The sequence below is a fragment of the Nesoenas mayeri genome (genome assembly GCF_963082525.1).
Source record: "Nesoenas mayeri genome assembly, chromosome: 2".
Taxonomy (NCBI): Eukaryota; Metazoa; Chordata; class Aves; order Columbiformes; family Columbidae; genus Nesoenas; species Nesoenas mayeri.
Window position 1 is genome coordinate 15,617,664 of NC_137543.1, and position 21,119 is coordinate 15,638,782.

Here is a 21,119-nt window from a genome sequence, read left to right on the forward strand (position 1 = left end):
CTCAAGTTGCCTACAAGCTGTGCAGGCTTGCATGTGGAAGTGCTGTTGCTGCGTTAATTCCTTGCACCTCAAACCAGCCTGATGGACAATGAAGTTGGAAGAAGAAATGAGTTCTCCCCTGCATATCAGACAATATAGTTGCACAGCCAAATGAAGGAGAGTATAACATCTTCTAATCCAAGTTTGAAGTTGGCTCTGCTTTGCATAGAAGATCCAACCAGTTGACTTCCAGGGATCCCCTCCAACTTAAATTATTCTACGATTCTAACAAAAGAAGGACTTTTAAAAGAGAAACTGCAGATCTGTTCTCCCAGCTCTGAAGTCACCACGAAAATTACCGGGACGTCTTGTGCGGGTCAAAGATGAGTAAAAATCCCACTCCTTCAATCTATGGACTTTGCGAAGCACATCAGTAATTAGTATACCCGTGAGTTTATTATTTCTGGCATTAGTGATATCATAATCACCTGTGCATGCTCTAGATTTGCCCCTACATTACACATACAAATGCCCACTCTAAACTACACATAGAAATGGAATAAAAATTCACACCTGGCTGAACGCCCCCTGCAGACTTGTGTTGACTTTATGGTCACTGCCATGTTATCAGTAGTTGCTCTTGCGTATCTCAATGAGGTGCAGGCTGGATTGGGCCCTGTCCCTGGTTGTCTGCTCTCCCCACAGTGGATGAGTGAGGAGGAGTTATTGTATGTACAGCAGGTGCCAGGCACGTTCTGTGACACTTCTATTTCCTCTTCTTGAGAAATTCACAGACAAAGTAGATGGTGACTTGGCACTCGGAGTCGTTCCATTCTCCTGTGCTGAGCATTTCCACACAGTCCTCATGGCCAGCCGGGTCGTGAGGCTCCCCGTCCTTCCAGTTACTGTAGTTCTGCAGTGGGCTGGTGTCTGCATACACAAACTGTCCTTCTTTTTCCATGTCGTTCAGCCCAATGAAAGCTCGGAAGAGGCCACTGCTGGAAATGTAGTCAGCAATCAGAGCATTGGTTGCCTCATCTTTAGGCATGGCCAGTGTTCCTCCTCTGTCCCTGCAGTGGAGCAACGCTTCTCTGTAATTCTTCTCTTCTTTCACGATGTAGTAGAATTTCTCATCCGTCTCCCTGATACCTGCTATAACTTTAAGGGAGAAAAAAATTGTTTAATGACAGGTCAACAGGTATTAAAGGTGCCTCTGTTCCAGTATGACAAAGAGATTATTTTTACATTAGAATTAATAAAGGGGAGAGAGGAAAGGTATTCCCACCACTGAATTTTTTATGAACAATGAGGACATGATGAGAGACTAATGCTCCTAATGGGACTGACAAGCACCTTGTCCAAGTTAGGCCAAGAGTTGTTCAGTCCTAATTGGCAGGTCTCCTGTGACATTCAAGTTTTGCTTCACTAATAGCTAGTACTAATTAAATCAAGGCATGCTAGATGGTCAAATAGCACTGTCTTAACTCTGGATCACTCCCGTTGCTTTGCATGTTTTTGGATACAGATTGTGAAAGAGTGCCCTGGGAAGGAAACACAGGGGTACAGAGAGTTTTTAGGGCCCTTTCCATGTAGAGGAAGGTCAATGTGAATGCTAAAATCAGATATTCAAATACAGCATGATATTCAGAGCTGCTGTAGCCACTAAGTGCCGTTGACTGGGAATGAAGCTCTGGTGGCTCAGCAGCTTTAAAAGGCAAACTTCTCAGGCAGTGTGTGTCCTGGGGAATCCAGCAGCGCGGAGGAGGGTGCCTGGGCAGCAGGAAGGTGGATGGATTGCTGGAATAGTCCAGAGCAGAGCCTTGGCCTGGGGCAGCTAATACTTTCTCAAACAATTCAGGAGTTACCCCCAGGCACAGTTTAGGAGTCAGTTGAGGGACATTCCTGGTAATATGACATTCTGTTTTGCAGAATTTAATAATATAGATGAAGGGTGTTCAGCACCAGTTGCCCACAGTCCCAGCCATTTAATTTACTGGTAGAGATTGTGGAACATTGTCAAAATCTCTGCTGGGAAATGCTTTTCCTTCCTTTCAGAGGGGGCAGTTTGCACTGTCCCCCTGACAATGCTGTCTGCACACGTGGCTAATTGTAACCCATGTCTTTGGATGTCAGTGCCTTGTTACAGGAAAAGGATGCTTGCACTGAGGGGAGCACTCGGAGTATGGTGCCTGCAGCCTTCCCATGCGGCACAAAGATCGAGTTTCCTATTGCTTTTCCTGCCTCTCTGGAGCAGATTGACACAAGCGTTTTCCTTCCATCGAGTGGCTGCAGAGCCTGAGCAGACTGACAGCCCAGTTAGCAACCTCTGTCTTGTGCTCTTCATGATTCTTTCCATGTTGTGTTTGCTTTTATTCATCTGCTGCTTATGTTCTTACAGGTGTAAGACTGTCTCCTTTCTGTATGTTCTAGAGTGCCTCACACAGTGGGACCCTCTCCCGTTACCTGGATGCTTCCATAGAGCAGCAATGGTAGAATAATAGCAATGATAACTGTTACAGGAGCCAAATAAATCACACCAAATACATAAGGATCCTTACCATTCTTTAGAAACTTGATGGACGTGTTAAGACGAGCCACATTGATATTCAGTTGTCCAACAACTCTGCGGTATCTTCCGCAGTCACAGACCGTGCCTGATGCAGTACAAAGGACAGAGGATTTATCTGTTTAGAAGCATTTGTGTGTGTGGAGGGTTGGCTGTAGCCCATTTCCAAACCTTCTGAAGACTTGGCCTCCACTCATGGAGAGCCAGTGTCACCCTGTGCCCCTGGCCATACTTCTGTTGGTCAAAGCACTTGGCGTTTTGGCTCTGTACGCTCCCTTACTAAGTGGCTTAAGGACCTATTCTTTTAAAAACATGGATAGAAGAATTTGCCATCTTCTTTCCACCCATATCGGGGTAGGATTTGCACATCATCTGCCCATCTCATTATCAATTCCATCTAGTTACATAGATATTGCTTGTCATGGTGATCACTACAGCATTACATCTGAATGCCAGAAGGCCTACCTCTGTATCCACAGACAGCACTGGTTCCTTGGCCCTCTAATAGAAACAAGACCCTCCATGAACTGGGGACCTGCTGTTTTCTCAGTGAAGGAGCCTTGTGCGTATGCAAAGAGATGGAACAGGCAAAACTTTGGTGGAAGGACCATGTTAGTGAACTGCTGCATGCAGCTGTGATACAGCAGAAATAGTTGATACCAACTCCAATAATCAATAAGTTCAAGCACTGAAGTCTCAGTTATATTTTTGTTTGTAAACTGAAATTTGGCTTGGCATAGGGTTTTTTTATTCTTCTGTCATTCTCAGGAAGACAATTTGTTGCTGATGGTTTCCCATTAAAAACCAAACTGGCATCACATATGAAATCTTCTAAAAATGAACACAGCTGTGCATTCAAGGTGGGAAAACTTTCAAGGTTATTCGGACTGTGAACAACCTTCTGGGTCATCAGATCCAAATTCTTCTGTAAGCAGATGCGTTGCATTAATTTGACAACAGATTATGCTTTATCTAAAACACTAATGTGTTTTGTCCTTATGCTCCTTCTAGGAAATTCTTAAAGGTCCACTCCTGGCCTGTTTATGTGTTAGTTTGGATAATATCAAACATTACCCATTAATTTAGGTAACTCTTTTCCATATTTTGCGTATATTGGTATATTCATAGCCATCAATCATGCCCTATGCAGCCTTCATTTTGCTGAACAAAGCCTTTTCAGGCTCTTCCTGTTCATTCCACCTATTGTCAGGTTTGTCCAGGGGCCTCAAAATTTTGTACAACTCCAGACAAGCCAACTCTGAAATCAAAGATATTCTGCAGAAAAAGATACATAGCATACCTGCTTTCCCTTTTTTTCCAGACACCCCTGATAAGCCTTTGGCTCCTTTGTCACCTGAATAAAGAGGAAAATATATTCTCAGATCTTAGACATGTCAGGGGAGCATATTTTAAAAAGCTGTTTAATAATATATTAATGGTGTGCTTCTGATAGGAAGCCCTGATGTACTGAACTGGCAGATGTGCCAAGTCAAACAAACCATGATTAATTCTGGCACCTGGAAATAAGGAGAACCCTTTAATAGCTAACTCGCTGATAACACAGGCATCTTGTGTGCTGCAGGTTCCTGGTACCACTTACTTTAAATATAAACTGCACAATGATCCTGAGAAGCTGAAAGGACTCAAAAAACCTGCAGGAGGCGGGACCTGGGTTTTCTCATTGCCTTGCAGGACAGAGCCCTTCCCTGGGTTCAGTAGCCCCATGTTGGGATGAGGCACGGGATGAGGCTGATGTGCACAAAGCCACTGAATTCATGTGTGCAACGGGTTACACGTGTGAGCAGCAGTTAACTCCTGCACAACATGAGGTCAGCAAGGAGCAGCATTTCATTTCAAATATAGTTCACAGAACTGTGATTTATTTTCATCCAACTACTTTCCTCTTCTTCTGTAAATCATGATGTAAATGCTTCTCCAAATGCTGTGCTACTGTATAAGTGGAAGTGACCAGCTTTTAAAAAAATCTCAGCTGTAATTTAGATTGAGAACAGCTGAAATTAATGTCAGCTCTTCTCATATGAATTAAAACTTTCAGGAGTCAAAAAAACAGTAACGCTTGCTCTGCCTTGTTGATCGCCATGTTTTGATATGCTTTTGCTTTATATGGTTGTGATTTTTAAAAGAAATTAGGAGTTGGCTGTCATTTTAATTAGCATTGCTTGGCAATGCACACTTACAAGCTGAAATTTCAGGGTTGCTTCCTCAAGAACTTGAATGTTTAATGGTAGATTTAAACAGTGATTTAATGACCTTTGCTTCTGCAAATAAAGAAAGAAAATGAGAAAAACTAGAAGGGGACAATGAATTCTAGATTCAGGTTGAGAGAGAGCAGTTGATTTAAAGGCCCAAAGCATTGGTTTACTTGCAGATGAAGATAAGCAATTTGTGGGATTCTTAAATTCTATTCTCCTTTGCTGACTGAAGACTTCTGAGATATCTATCTGCATTTTCATTTGTCTAGGTACTTCTGAAAATTCATCCCTGGGGCCAAATTCTTTTGTTCTTCTCTGGTACTGGGGTTGGCTGGAGGCCACCAAAGGCTTATTAAAAAACACTGGCTTGAGAAGCTCCCAGGGGAGATCGTTCCACCCACGAACCCGCATGCCTGGGTTGATGTGCTGACTGGAGACCAGAGAGCTCCCCTGGGGAGGCTGGAGTCCCTGCTCAGCTTTCGCGGCAGCTCTTCTTGTGACAGAAGTGATACTCCTTCTGAGGCAGCTTTTTAGGAATACCGGAAAGGAATGTCTAAGCCTTTTCTCAGGTAACTAGAGCATCATTTCGTGAAATTATTGTCTGGGTAGACTTGGAGTCTACCATGAGTGGCAAGGAGTTGTCCCTGGTTACTTGAGTGCTTTCTTAAAACTCTTAATATCCTTTCCTGACCAAGCTTTCTCAGGCATCGCTTGCTCACCTCTCCTGTGGCAGTGCAGGGGGCAAGTTGTGGCATCCTGAGCAGCAGCAGAATATTGACTTTGGCCTTCAGCATCCAAATCAGAGGCACAAATTTGGCTTTCTTTTGTAGAGATCTTGCAGGATTTACTTCACGAGGGCCAGATTTCTCCCTTTGTCTTTTATCATTGAAGAGCGTTGGCTTCTTAACTCATAAAGCAAATGATTTTAGGCAAGGAACTCTGATATATTGCATGTGGGAAATGAAACAAATGTTTCACTTAGCTCTCATCACGGATCTTTATGCATAACTTTACTTGGAGAGCACTGGTCACAGCTGTTATTTGATATTACTCCATACCTGGAACTCTCACAAAACACATATTTACCTTGAGGGAAAAAAAAAACCCAACAATGCAGAACACAAGAAAATTCCCAGACCAGAGCTTACCCTTTCCACCAATTGGACCAACTTTCCCAAGCATTCCCTGGTCACCGACATCCCCCACAGATCCTTTGTTTCCTAAGAAAAGAAATGAAAAGAGTATGGATGGTTTCTGTCATTTCTTTCCTAAGGCATTATTTGTTTCTACTGCTGCTGTTTTTCCTGAGTGTGGCCAGTCTGCACGTTCGGCAAAGCCAAAAGTGGATACAATAGCACATTGCAAGGCACCTTAGCAGAACTGCTTGTTCAAATGCCCAGAAATGTCATGTTTTCTTATAGAAAATACCAACTAAAACTGCTAGTGAGTACTTAGGTATTGATTTTACTTCACATCCCAACCAGGCAAACAGCAGTTTTTGTTGATTGGTTGGTTTTGGTTGTTTTTTTGTTCTTGTTGGGGATTTTTTTGTTTATTTGTTTTGCTTTGTTTTTTGTGTGTGTGTTTTGGTTTGGTTTGGTTTTGATTTTGTTTTCCTCCAGCCCAGACCAAAGCCTTTCCTTCTTTCCTTCCTTCTTTCTTGAGGTAAAGTCCTCACAGCTTTGGTAGAAATCCTTCTCAAGGCAGGACTGCAAATGGGAAACTACTAATTTTGCAGCATGTGCTTTCCCAGTTCTCAGAGCACTGAAATAACCAATGCCTTTTAATTGGTTAATAGTTTAAGTTGTAAAATAGCTGCCCAATGACAAACCAATTTAGAGAGTCTTAGTTCGCACACTGAATTTAACATCACTAAGATGCTTTATAAATGGTTGGTTACCTAATTCCCTGTATCTTACCTCATCCTCTTTTCGAGGTAAGAGTCCAAGTCATATGAATCAATTTAAAAAGGGAGAAGTTTTTTTTATTATACCAATAAGAAGGTGATTTTAAAGGTTCTATAAAAATCAAAACTTTCCTGATAAGTCTTAAAACACTTTCAAGGAAGAAAGACCATGGTTATGCATTATCATTAAACTCTGATGATGAATTAAGCTTTTGAGTTACAGTATACAACCAAGGCTGACCCCATTGCATCTGGTGCCTACAAGTGTGCTGCCCAGCTCCCTGTGTGGATATGGGAGGTGTTTAATAGAGACACCTGCAGCTCGTTCCTCTCAGCTCAGATGCTGTTTAATCAGGGGAACTTTGTTTCTTGGTGTATGACTCTGTTTTTCTGCAAAACAGGGACATCTGAGATCAAATTTTGTTGAGCATCTAGGTGTACTACTGGGAAATAACTCTCAAAATTCAGTTTCAACAAAGGGATCATTTCAGTAGGAGAACAGTAATCTTTCTGATTATACATATGAGCTGAGTAATGTTTATAAGTATTATCTGGGTCTTCTGGATCTCACTTACAACAGCCACTTGGGAGAGCAGCACTAAGTGTACTGCTTTATTACATGACTGTTTACATTTATAGCCCTATGTAGATGTCTTATGTATTGGTAGGAATTGCTCCAACCTCTCCAAGCATTACATTCGCTGATTAATGTTTAACAGGATTGTGAAACCAACTGGTGCAACAGGAATGAAAAGCATTAAACATCACTGATCTTATACACCAGTACAGTTGTACAATGGTATTCATATACCAGTACTAGCCAACAAACTGCAGTAAATACCTTTTGGTCCTTTTGGTCCAACCTTCCCTTGTTTGCCCACTTCTCCTCTATCTCCTTTTCCACCTTCATCTCCTTGCAAAAAACAGAAAATAAAGCATCATGGTACATTTCTCTCAGTACAGTAAATGCAGCTATACATCCTGATACAGTAAAGTTCACAGTTTGGTTTTTTTTCCTACTGATTATTTTTTATTTCACTTTGAAAGTACAGTAGCCACAGGTTAAATTTCCAGAGAAGAGCTGATGAATCTGACCATCATTAGGAAAAGCTAAAAACTTCCCTTTCAGAGGTGCTGTTTCAGCATGAGAATTATGTAACACCAAATTCTGTCCCTATCCCTCAAGCCCTATTAAGCCATAAAGCAGATAAATAACACAGTCTTTCTCTGTTAGGAAACCTGTGCACACATGGGAGAACTGCCAGGGGAGGCAATCAGAATTTATTAATTGTTCCTAGTGACTCTGTTCATAGTGACTCAAGGTGTTCAAGGTATGCAGATGCTTTTGGAATGGGAGGAATGTAAATACCTTGAAATAGATCTTAATGTAGACTGTAGCACTTAGTATGGCAGAAGTCTTGCCTTCAGTTTTTGACAGGTAACATTTATATCTTGGTATTACAAATGTGTTTTGCAATTACTCCAATGCTTTTTTTGGAAATGTCACACACAGAGTATCTGTAAGAGGTAAATTCATTTCATTTGTTACAGTAGTGCAGAGATGTCTTCAGATGAGATCAAGACCCTATTACACAGGTTTCTGTATAGTTCCGTGTAAGTACTATTGTAAGAGACAGTCATTGAGCAGCTTACAGTGTAAAGGAACAAGACAGCAACTAATAGGAAAGAAATGCTATCTCCTTCCTTAAGTAGCACACAGTTTCACTTGACATTATGCAGGATATTTGAGGCACAATTATAGTTGATTTTTTTGTCTTTTAATTCTTAGTTTTGAGCCAAATCTCAAGAATATATTTTTTTTCTTTTTTCTTTTTTCTTTTTTTTTTTTTTTTTTTTGGCAGCTCCTAGTGGAGAAGACAACTCCTGCACCAAACGACCTGCACTGGGTACGGCAGCCAAGCCTCTCCCCCTGTCCCCTGCTCTGTCTGCAATAAGCCTTGTCCCGCTGGGGAAGCGGTGCCACAGTCTCCTGGCCAAGCTCTTGTGCCTGTGCCCGTCCCTTCTGGATGGGGAGAAGAGGCGGCAGTTCAGCCTACAGAAACGCCACCTGGAGTCCTGTGTCCAGCGCTGGAGCCCTCAGCACAGGACAGACATGGACCTGTTGGAGAAGGGCCAGAGGAGCCACAGAAATGGTCAGAGGGCTGAACAGCTCTGCTGTGAGGACAGGCTGAGAGAGTTGGGGCTGTTCAGCCTGGAGAAGAGAAGGCTCCAGGGAGACCTTATTGCGGCCTTTCAGCACTTAGAGAGGGTGTATAACAAAGATGGGGACAGACTTTTTAGCAGGGCCTCTTAAGACAGGACAAGGGGTGATAGTTTTAAACCAAAGGAGGGGAGATTCAGGCTAGACATAAGGAAGAAATTTTTTACAATAAGTGTGGTGAAACCCTGGCCCAGGTTGCCCAGAGAGGTGGTAGATGCCCCATCCCTGGAGACATTCCAGGCCAGGCTGGATGGAGCTCTGAGTAGCCTGATCTGGTTGAAGATGTCCCTGCTCATTGCAGGGGCTTGGACTGGATGACCTTTGAAGGTTCCTTCCAACCTAAACTGTTCTATGATTCTATGATTCTAAAGTCTGTCTGCATGTCAGCAAAAGAGAAGTGAGAAGAACAGCATTTAGAGACAAGACCAATAAGCTGTCTCACTGAGGATGGTGCCGCCAGGCCTGGCAGAGGGTATTGAGGGAACTGGGGATGCTGAAGGTGACTGTTCCCCAGGCAGCCACTTCCAGCCTCTCACAAGCGGTGGATTCCAGGCTTACCTGAGCCAAGCACTGCAACCAGACCACCCATAGACGGCCCCCAGTGATTCTTCCCTGCACCTCTTGTGCCTATTAAATGCATTTGTAGTTTTGACCTCCATAATATCCTCTGGCAAAGAGATCAATAATGTAATTCTGTGCTGAGGGAGAAAGTAGTTTCCCATGGTTGCTTTCAGACTCATCATTTCTTTGGGTCTCATTTTCTGAAAAATACTGCCCACTCATTCCTGATTTACCTTCTCCTACTTCTGTAGCCACAGGTTGCATGTCATGGGCTGTTCTGTGGGGTGATGTGACATGAGAAGTGGTGCATATTCATTGCAGCATATAAAATGTAGTATAGTATTAACTATTTGGCTCCTTTCCATGTCAGACTGGGCTGTGTCTGTCTCTGTATGCCAAAAAAACCTTCAGTGTTGGGGCTCTCTGTGGGGAGCAGACTCACCCCATTGGTCAGGATGCCCCTTGCGGGATAGTCAGTGGTCCAAGCTGAGGAAGACAAAGGGCTGAACTTCAGTCCGTGTTAGAGGGAAGAAGCATTTGCTGGAGGGATGAACAAGAAGGAAGCATGATGTGGTGTGTGTGATGGCTCACTCATGTGCTTTGTTTGTTTTTAACACCAGCTACGACAGAACAAAGTAGGAAGGGAGAAGACTACAAGCAGTCAGCAATAGAAATTTTAAACATCTCTGTTTTCACTGGTTCTTAAAAATAGTTGAAAAGTACATACTTCCAAAAGCCAAGATCCTTAAATATCCAGCTGAAGCTGTGGGTCTGAGCCTGGAGCTGATGGAAAGATGCCTGTTTATACTGGGTTCTTGTCCACTGATCATCAAACAGCAGAGCCAGAGAATGAACGGTTTAATTTTGCTGTTGACCTCAGTGCTAACAACATTTACAACTGAGAAACCAAGAAATTGTCCTTTCCAAACCCATCCATGAAACCCTTGAGAAAAGCGTAGAAGTCACTTCTCAGTAGTTCAGCAATTTAGAAAAGATTCCCGGAGGCTGTCAAAGGGCTTGTGAAATGAAACTCCGGGAGAAGGTTAAGAGCTGATCTGATCACGTTCTGCAAACCTGTACAGCAGGATAAATGTGTGATAATAGAACAAAGCAAGGTGTGATTCAAAGGATGGAAAAGCTGGATGAACGCAGACTGGAAATGCAACATGGGGATATTTAACAAATGGACCACGCTTACTGGCAGGGAAGGGAGACATAGGAGGTTTTTCATGTCCAGCCTTTCCCTGTGCAATGAATTCCTTTGCCTAAGATACGCTGCAACTCTGGGTCTCATACAGAAACTGCTAATCTTTGGCCTGTGTCATGCAGGAGAGCAAACCAGGTTCCTGCTGACCTTCCAGACCAGGGCTTGTCACCCTGGCAGTCCTCATCACCTCTGACATTCCCTCTGCCTTGCAGGCTGCTGTGTTGGGTTGAAGGCTCTAGAGAGACTGTTGTTTGCTGCACAAGGAAGACCTTGGTGCAAGAAAGATGCCTTTTTTGTTTTGTTTTGGTAAGAAACATTGCCTAGATAGTTCATCTTAGGAACTGCGCCCAGGGGAGAAAGTCAATATACAAGTGGAGAAGCTGTGATTACTTTGCAGAGATGTATTTTTCCAGTCTCAGTTTCAACATTTTGAGCCACTAAAAGCTGCAGTGGCTTTTTCTTGGAGACCTTGGAGCAAGCTTTTCACAGATGGAGCTTCTGGAGATGGAGCTTGGTTGCGCTGTATGGGCCATCAGACTGCGAACTGGCAGATGAAAGGGGTAAAAGGTGTGGGAAAGTTTGTTCTGGACATTTTGAGAGATTAGAGAGTGTCTCAATTTTTATTGCTAACACTTCGTGTAGTCCCAATTTTTGATCAAGCCCTCGAAAATCCCAAAGGAGAGGGAAGATCTATCACCTGTTTCATCTTGGTGCAAAGCAGCCTGCCACACCCTGCCTTAGTTTCCCTACCTAGGAAAATGGGGAGAATGATAATTTGTCTATCTGTAAGGAAGGGAAATCCTGTTTTTCTCCCTATATTGCATCTGAGAATGGGTAGGCCATTGCAAAGCAAGGGTGAAAGCAAACAGTATTAATTAGTGATACCACCTCGTTGTTAATCTAAGACTGGATTAAGCCTAGTGCTTCATAATATGGTGTTACAAATGCATTGTGTCCTCCTTTAGCGGTTATGTGCAGTGATCTCAAATTTTGGCGACAAGTGTGAACTCTTGGGTTATGCTCCCCCCTTGTGGTCTCCTATGATTTGCAACCAAGTAGGAGGGACTGTGATAGGTTGGTTGACTTTGTTTTGGGCAGGGGTTGAGTTGGCTTCGTTTGTACTTTATAATAAGTATCCCTCCCTTTCCTCTCAGACTTCATGTGGACAGGCTGTCCCACTATATTAGCCACTTTTTTTTTGTGAAAAACAATCTAAATCCTACTAGTACTCTGGACTCTGTTTTTGATTTTTGCACTACTGTGCTTTGTGCAACAGGAGGATTTTTAATAGAAAAATCCCCTCTGATCCCTGAGCTTATATGCTTGTAGTCTGTACCTAGAGGTTAACCTCTCCTTTGTGCTGCTTTACACTTGGGGCAGTGTCAGATTGAGTTTTAACCTAATTAGCAGATTGTCACCTTGAAACTATGGTTGCAAGGATGTCGGCTAATGCACTGCACTGGCATTTGAAGCATGGGAGCCAGTAGCTGAAGCAGGACCATTTCTCAACCTTATTAGTATTCCCTCAAGCTGATTCAATTTTTCTGTGCCACGGATTTAAAATACCAGACTATTAAAATGAACACATGCATCAATAAATTACTAAATTCTTCCAGCTTGCGACTGTGTGAGACAGAAGGAATGCAGAAGCCATAAGCAGTAAATTACTTTTGCAGCCATTAGAAAATTTTAATTATAATTGAGAGGGAACCCCAGTCCTTCCTTTTCCTACAAACAAGCTCAGGAAAATTTTGAAGGTCTAATAATCAGCAGGACTTTAAAGCAGTTGAAAAGGGCTCTGCCTTTTCAGGAGTTTCACTAAATAATACAATGTTGAGGTTACATTTGGTAAGAGTTTAATTAGTAAGAATTTACTGACCTTCAGGTGACTTAGATTTCCCTGCCGAGTGTTCTGTAGGCAATTTATCTGGTTTGTATTCACGAATCGAGGAAGTTTTGAGGTTAAATTTTTCACGTATGTTTAGTGAATCTCCAAGTCTTGCGATCAAGGGCTGACCCTGGTCCTTAGAGAATCAGGGTGTAATCCCTGGGGATTATGAAGCCCACATGCAACTACAGGGAGAGCTCTGCATCAAGGGCTTATGCTGGGCTACAGCACAGTTGTTCCCCTGCATCAGATACTATGAACTGAAAAAAGCCCACCACCAGCTAAAAAGTCCTTGAGAAGCCCTGAGGGCATGACTGATTTGCTGGGGGGGGAAGGATGGTTAATCTTCAGTATGCACATGGATGCTTTGCACTGTTTTTCTTGGATGTATTTAGCATTCCTAGGCATAGCCAATGTCCCACTGCAAAGGCTTTATACGGAATCTGTTACACGGTTTTACCCTCTGATCATGCGTGACACAGTTCTGCTGAACTCCATGTTTCCTGCTTGTCGTCCCACCGGAGGTGGATCAGGGACTCTCCCCACCTCCACAGACAGAGCGTGAAGAGCATGGGTGATTTCTGCCTGTCCTGGGTGTTAAACTAAAGGTGGAAGGAGATGTTCATCATTCTAAAGCCTAAAGAACCCTCCAGGAGTGACTGAATGCCTTGCAGATAGCCACAGGACTGTCCCTGCAGCCTGGAGACACCCAGTGACCCCGAACACGGTTGAACCTCTGCAGTACTTGCATATGCACAACCTCTGTTGAGAGGTTTTGTCACCAGAGGGAGTAGCAGACTCAAAGAAATAAGCAAATACAGCCCAGTTTGTCTTCCCAGTGTACCAGCATGTTACAGAAACGTCAATGGAAAGCCTCAAGATTTCCTCTAATTTCACTTTCAGTGTCTTTTAGATCGTTAGCAGATTTCCCATAGCAGTGGGGATTCTTGCTTTCAAGCTATATATGGCCAGTGAGGACAAGATTTCTTGACATCTTCTGCCTATCTGACATGATGTCCTCCTCCCTGTCCTTCCTCCTCCCGTCAGCTCCCAGTGCTGCCCCACACACCTCCCTCCCCTCTGCCTGATGCTGAGCATCATCTGACCCTGTGTTGAATGGACTCAACTCACAAAACAGCTCAGTGAAAAGTCTGGTGAGTAAACAGCCGAGCCAAGCACAACGTGAAGGCAGGACCACTGGGTTGCAGTAGGGGAAGATGATGATGTTGGGCCTCCCATTTTAGCAGAAAACCTGACAGCTGAGTGCAGCTGTTGTGTGCAACTGCACCCATGGCCACTCTCCCAGGTGTCCTGCAGGAACAGCAGGGCTCCCATAGATTTTCCTGGACATGTTCTTTTTCACCTAGTTCCAAATTAGACAACAAGGACCCTTCCCTGGTGAAATAGAATCTTCAATAATAAGCTGGATTCTTTGATTGCTTGTCTGAATTCCACTTATAAACATCCATTAACTTCAGTAGAAATACCCTCTTCGTGTATTGCATTGCATGAGCCAGACCCAAGCCTTCAGTTGGCTCGGTGAAGCTGCCTTTGCGCATGACAGGGATATGTAGTATTTCTTTAATAACACAGAAATGATTTAAATTCTTCTTGATTCTCTTTTCACATGGTCTGACCCATTTAATTTCCCAAGCTGTTCCCCTGCCATTCTGACATGATCTCAGAGACCCACGGATTATGGTGGCTTCAGTGAGGAATCAGGCTGACGTTGGTAAGAAATACAGACCCAATATCTTCTGAATTTATGTAGTTAAATCCCCACATGCATGCCTTGTAGCTCAGGCTGATAAACTGCGGGAACTTAATGTACTCTAAAATGAGGAATTCTAAAAGACATGAAAAATGGAATAATGTTGAAATTAAAGGGCTCTTCAGATCAAACTTGAGGCGCTAAGAGGGAAGTTTAGTTATAGGTTTGAAAAGCCTATAGGATGTGGTAAGGTATTTTATGTTTTCAGAAGAAAATGTGGATAGCAGTGTATCTGGTTTCTGAGAGAGTTTGAGATTTTCCAGGAGTCGAATTGCGTAAGTGCAATTAAAGCTAAGGAATGGACAGCTATACTGGAGACCACAGTAAATGCTATTTTGAGGAGCCAGCCAATGTCATAGAGTTTATAAGCATCATTTGTCAGAAATAATAATAAGGAAACGCTTTACATCTAAATTGCTATGGGAAACTCCCGGTATTGTTCAGATTTCATCTCATTCCTGTTTCTCAACCTGGATCTGATTCAAGACCTTTGAAGTTCCTGTGTCTGGATTTCAAAGGAAATGAGCTGGGACCTGGGACAGATAGCACATTCTAGAGCCAGTCTTCTGAAGCACTGACCTCCCAGGAATCCATGTGCAATCAGCTTCTGCACAGCCAGTCCCCACCCCAGTCTTCTCCCCCTGCTCATGCTTTTAATGAGAGTTTGGGAGTCTGCATTTTGGGCCCTCTGCTTATTTCTGCCCTTGTGGTGTTGCTTGTTGATTTACTCAGGCCAGGTCAGATCTCACATCATCTATGTCAACAGATCACTCAAAACTTCCTGGGCAGGTTGGACAAGATGGAGCTGGCAGCCTGCGGATGACAGCAGGACAGAAGGATGGACAGAGCAAGGACACTGGCGGACGGCAGATCCCAGAAGAGCAGATCCTGGTGTTCCTGCCATGGCCAGGGCGAGGACCAACAGCTGGTGCTTCCCTCACTGCCATGGCTGCTGCCTCCCCACAGACTCAGTGCCTCTCTTGGCAGCAGCAACATTCAGCCAGAAAGGGTAACAAGTAAGCGACAGGGCCGTGACAGATTTTGCTAGACCAAGCACTTGGCTGCCCTGGGAAATCCATTGTTCTGTTCACGCTTCACCTGGTTCTGTTTGGGCCCAAGAAGTCAATGGAGTACAAAACTTGGCATTTATTGCCCTAGTTGCTCAGCTATGGATAAGCATTACCCCATGTAAGTTTTCTGAGGTCCTGTGCTGAAGGACTCCGGCTACAACCAAATTCGTCCTAAACATCTTGAATCAAACACCGAAAGACACTAGTTACAAATGCTAAAAATCTGTTTTGGTCCAAAGCACAGATTTTTTTCTTTTTTTTGGTTTCCCAGGGTATTTCAATGAGGGTCCTAGAAAATGCCTCCGACATTTCTATTTTTAACTGCTCCATAAGCCACCTTGCTGTGTATCCCAAAAGCTTTCTCAAGAAGGCAGAACAAGACAGTTGTTTCACTAAGGGTATGTTCATTTAAAAGAATCCTCTTTTTGAGAAGGGACCAGAGCATTGCCTACAAAAGGAAATGGGCAGAGGAGTGCCAGATTTGGTTTTTTTTTCATATTCTTTTTTTCTCCTTTTTCTGGAGTGCACATTTAGAACATTACTTTGCATATTTTTTTTTACGAACAGACAACTTTCATTTGCTTGCACCAGCAATGGAAAGGCAGCAGAGCAATGGAGGGAGTTGCAAGGCGCCTTGTTTGCGTGACGCAGAACCACCAGAGGTCAGACTTAAACTCCTGTTTCCAGTGCTGAGTGGTTTAATTCAGACTGACTTCTACCCTTGCAACAGAAAGCGCAGAAGGCTTTTTACTTCATTCCTCCTGTTCCTCGGAGACTGCATTCTGCCAGAGTATTTTCTAGCTCTTTGTGTTATACACAAAGGCCTCTGGTGTTGCCTCATGGTGTTTGGGAGCTGGTGGAACTGTCACAACCGGTTTGAAGACTTTGCTGATAATCAGCCTGGAATTACCCTTCCTTTTCATCCCATCACTCATATCATACTTTTCTTGTGACATCTCAAGTGTGAGCATAACAAAGAGTATAATTTTGAAGGGAAGAATTTGGCTTGCACAAATTAACCTGGGCAAGTTACATGTGGCTTGTACAAGAAGTGGCCGATTTTCATAGCACTAATAACCCTTTTTGAACAGGTGATTTTCAAGGTGAACATGCAGAGACGTCAAGTGCTTGCTCCTGAAACAACACTGAATGCCTGGATGATGAAGTGAGTAATGCAACCTCCAACAGTGCAAGAAACAAAGGGTTATAAGTTCTAAGTCTCTCCAAACAACCTCACTTCTCTCTCAGCTTTCTCCTCTCCATTGTGCTGTGTCATGGGAACAGTAGTATTGCCGCTGCATAGGTCCAGGCCATCTCACATGTAGCCCACAGACTGGATCTAGCCTACAGAACAATTGTGCCTTGCACTGGAATAGGTGAGGTGGAACAGAGTAGGAAGGTTGGATATTAGGAAAATATCCAATATAAATTGGATATTAGGAAAAAAACATTCACTAAAAGGGTTGTCAAGCATTGGAACAGGCTGCCCAAGGAAGTTATTGAGTCACCATCCCTCAAGGTATTTAAAAGATGTGTAAATGTGGCGCTTAGGGATGTGGTTTAATGGTGGACTTGAGCTCAATGATCTTAAAGGTCTTTTCCAACCTAAATTATTCTATGATTCTAAGTCTTACAGCTGTTGAACACATTTTAATTCCTTGCACTTCTGGGTGCTTGAGCCCATTAGACATGCCCATGTTCATATGGAAGGAGGAACTTACCACAAGAGGCGTCTGGCCTGTGGTGGTGGAAAAAGTTGGTCTATGTACTGTGTGAGCTCAGCACCTCTGTCTTGTGGGAGCACCACTGTGTTCTACCGTAGCTGAAGATGCTGAGCAGGTGGAGGTGAGGGGGTGAAACTTGGGTAGAGTCTCCCATTTTCAGGAGAATGGTGGACAAAGAGGCCAAATGGATGCAGCACAGGAAGTAAAACTTAAAGCAACAGAAGTCAGAGGCTTGTCCATTGTCAGGGTAAAGTTTGAGCAGCAAAGTGTTGCCTGTGGCTGTGGTGGGATCGTGGTGTGGGGATCGTGTGCTCTGAGTCTGTAGATGAGAGATAGAGGAAGACTGGCAACAGGACAGATTTTCTTCTGCCATATTAGGTCAAGCAAGCTTCATCCTTGACTACAAGGGATGCCTGAGCAGTAACAGGGTAGTTCACACACCAGCCTGCTCAGTCTTTAATTGCCCATCTGACTGGCAGTCAAAATAACCCGTGCCATTGAGAGCCACTTTTAACAGTCCCGGATGAGCTCAGCTCTGGTAGGAACTGAAATTAGTCTAAAGGATCACGTCATATAGACTGCAAAAAGTATTTGATGACCTGAAATGGATGTGAGCCAGTAATTTGGAAGTGATTTACTCAATACTGCTTTTACCAATCATGGATCTTGGGCATGGTAATCTAATTTTAAGGTAGTAGTGAGGACCGTGCCAATATCCTGTCCAGCTCCGCTTGTGTCTTGGTGTCAGCCAGGAGGCAGTAGGACTGGTAATGACTAAATCCTGACTTTCTCAGTGTCACGCTTGCAAAGAACCATAATATCTAACCTTTAAATGCTCCCTACACAAGCTAGACCACAGAAACCAGCTGGAGTCCCAGCTACTCTCGTGTTGTCACCAGACCACCTCATTAGCCTTGTGACTTGTTAAACACAATTCTGTCAAACTCTGTTCTCCAGCCTGCCATTATTCAGATGCTAACTAAACAAACTCCCACTGGCTCCCTTGGGGATCATTACATCTCTCTGCATTTATGCTGTGGCAGCAAAAGTTTAAGCTTGGGTTGTAATCATAAAGAAATTAACTTGCTGATTAAAAATGGTCCTTTAAGCAACATGCATTTGAATAATCCATCATAAAAACAAATGGGTAGCAGTGCTTTGGACTTGATAATTTTTTTTTCTGCTTAGAATTTAAATCAGTTGCGTTTTTTTTCTCTCAGCCTGTAGCCTATAGGAAAATACAATGAATTACTAAAAAGAAAGCAATGGTTCGAACTACAATAGCCATGGTGTGGAATATATATATTAGATCTGTCACTGCAAGATAGATTACTATGTTGTAGACCTAATTTCTGTGTGAGGCACCCTCCAGGCAATTCCATTGACGTTACTGGTGTTACACAAAAAGTAAGTTAATGCAGAAAATTTGGGTTCAGATATTTGCAAAGTGTTTTCAAGATAAAAGAACTGCACATGCCAGAGCCAATCTAGTTCTCATTGAAACCTGTAGTGACGGTCCTGTTTAATTCAACAGGAGCTGCTGGATCAGGTCTGACAAACGCAGCAGAGCTGTGCTTACGAATAAGCATTTGGAAACAATGACAGTTCAGTCATTTTAAATATTGCATATTCCTCCCTATCTATAGGTGCAAAGTGAACCACTAACAGTTCACAGTAGGTGCTCACTTTTAGATGAAGTCACTCAGTTTATGGCTGCTAGCTGTACTGGTTGCGATGAATACGAGAAGTAAGAGATTTTATGTGGCGGGAGAAAGACGCCAAAGGACAACTCTTAACTTGTATGAGGCTATGTGACACTGTTCCTGAAATTAAACAAAGGCAAATTCAAATCTCCTTGCTTCATAACTTTCCCCCATCACAGTTCCACTTTCCTTTCTGCAATAATTCACATCTTTAATCCCCAGACCAAGCCACAAGCCCTCCATGTCTCTACTTTAAAAAATCAGCCTTTATCAGTACCGTTCTTAGCATTAGCAACCTGATATTCCTCACCTTTTGGTCCAGGTAAAATTGTGTGTGTTGAGCAGACATCTGTTGTAGGTCGGTTGTCAACATCGAAACCAAAAATCTGGACTTGGGAGATAAAAAGCACTACTAGGGTCCCGTATTTCCTTAGCTGTTGTTCTTTCTTTCTGCTCATCCTTGCAGCTTCTCAGGAAATGCCTTTCGTTGTTACAGTCTTAACAAATGCAGCTGATTCAAAAATAAATGCTCCACTAACTGAAGCAGTGCAAAATTGGGAGCTACATGCAAGAACAGCTAAATAAAGTGAAGAAAGGAGTTCGACAATGCTGTAGTTATTTCTGTCCTGCACATTATCCAGGATATTTATTTAACACTGACAGCTGTTTATTCCAATTTATCTCTTATCTGTGGGATGTTTAGCTGCTTTTTCCATGGAAAATTTCTTCAATATATGGGGATATCTCTTTTGTAATTTTTTTTTCCTTTCTGCACTGAATCTTCATGCCCAGCTTTTCACTTACTCAAGAGACAAAAGACTTTGCTATTGTAACCAAGTGGGCACTAATTAGTTATAGGATACTTGTGGCTGGGTTTGTGCTGGAAGAGTACCGCAGGCTCCATAAAACATCTAGAGAGACTTTTCCACAAAAGCTTTCCCCCAAGAAGATGGTTAGTGACAGTGGATGAGCTGCCAGTCTGCTGTGGGTGGAAATCACTGGTACCATTTCGCAGCTTTTGGGTGCCATGTACCCATAGCTCCCAAAGCAGGGACTGAAAAGTCCATGTCATCAATGGGTGTTTGAGCCAGAAACCCACAAATGATGGTTTTACATTTACAGATTGCTCCAAACCCAGATTATGTTGGTAGACACAGTACAGTAGGGCAGAATTCAGGATTGAATCCATGGAGTAGGATGAGCTTGAATGAGTGCAATACCTCCTCCCATAGCACCTTCTCCTTGCTAACATCAGGACAGTGGTATAGCACAAGTCCCAGCACAACATCATGTTTGGGCTGCCCAGGAAGCTGCTGCTGGTTCAAATCTGCTTGTGGTGGCTGTCAGGTTTTCAGCTGGGTGCTGAGACTTTGACACCAGGTGTAGGAGGCCTCCTGGATGGAGGAACAGGTAGCGTGCAAAACCACTATTTATCCTTTTGGAAGGAGCTGTGACAGATACCCATCCATGTGGAATCATTTCCAGAAAAACCTCGAGCTTTCTCTTGGGGAGACCGCAGTTGCCAGGGACAGCAGAGCATCTGAGGCAGGCTGTCAGCAAACAAAGGGGAGATGAGTATTTGTAATCTTTCCAGGAATTTTGTTAACTTCTGGTTTCTTACACAACAAATGAGACAGCTACTCAAAAAGCTGAGCTATGCCTTTGAACTGCCTAGTGTGTGAGAGCACATGTTTGCTTTCCATTCTAGGCAAAAAATGTATTTCCTGTGATAATAGCTTTGAGATGCTTTCCTCATTATTTAAGAGAGTTCCTTAGCCCCATGATGTTTCAGTCTTTTGGTAGACAGGAAAAGTAGCGGCACTGCTGCACAAGTGAATACCTTTTCTTAAGGGCTGAAGGAAGGCTTTGATTTCAAGATTTCATCTGGGATGAAATATTGGCCGAAGTCCCAAGAGGGGTCCAGACCCTCCTCTCCCTTTTCCTTTCTAGCCTGGTCACAGGCTGTCCCAGTTTTAAAACCATTTTTCTTTTTTGTTACACTGTATACAGTACTTTTCAAAAGTAAATAGCGATCTCTGTCCTAAAGAATGTCATCTAACTAACACCCTCAAATGTGGCCTTAATAACAGATACACCCCAGCTAGAGGGGGAGGAAAGAGAAAGCTGGGATTATAGATGGATGGAGTTGTACCAGGAATAAACTTGATCCTCTGTGATTTGCGTTGGGCACTGTGCCTCTGACTTGTACGCTGTAAATCTGTTTTATTTATCTTTTTCTTCACTTTCCATTTTGTGAGCAGGAGGTCAATGTAAGAGCAAGAATAGAGAGCGTAGGAGTGGGAAGCGAGT

General features: G+C 43.2%; 1 protein-coding gene across 1 annotated transcript; it reads right to left on the reverse strand.

Moving 5' to 3' along the window:
* Positions 1–745: 745 nt before the first annotated feature.
* Positions 746–19,267, reverse strand: COLEC10 (collectin subfamily member 10; the record flags this gene model as incomplete). The annotated part of the gene is made up of 6 exons (XM_080340537.1): positions 746–1,137; positions 2,538–2,633; positions 3,846–3,899; positions 5,907–5,978; positions 7,506–7,577; positions 19,120–19,267. 6 exons carry the CDS (start codon positions 19,265–19,267, stop codon positions 746–748), a joined length of 834 nt encoding a protein of 277 aa, XP_080196663.1.
* Between the last annotated feature and the right edge of the window lie 1,852 nt (positions 19,268–21,119).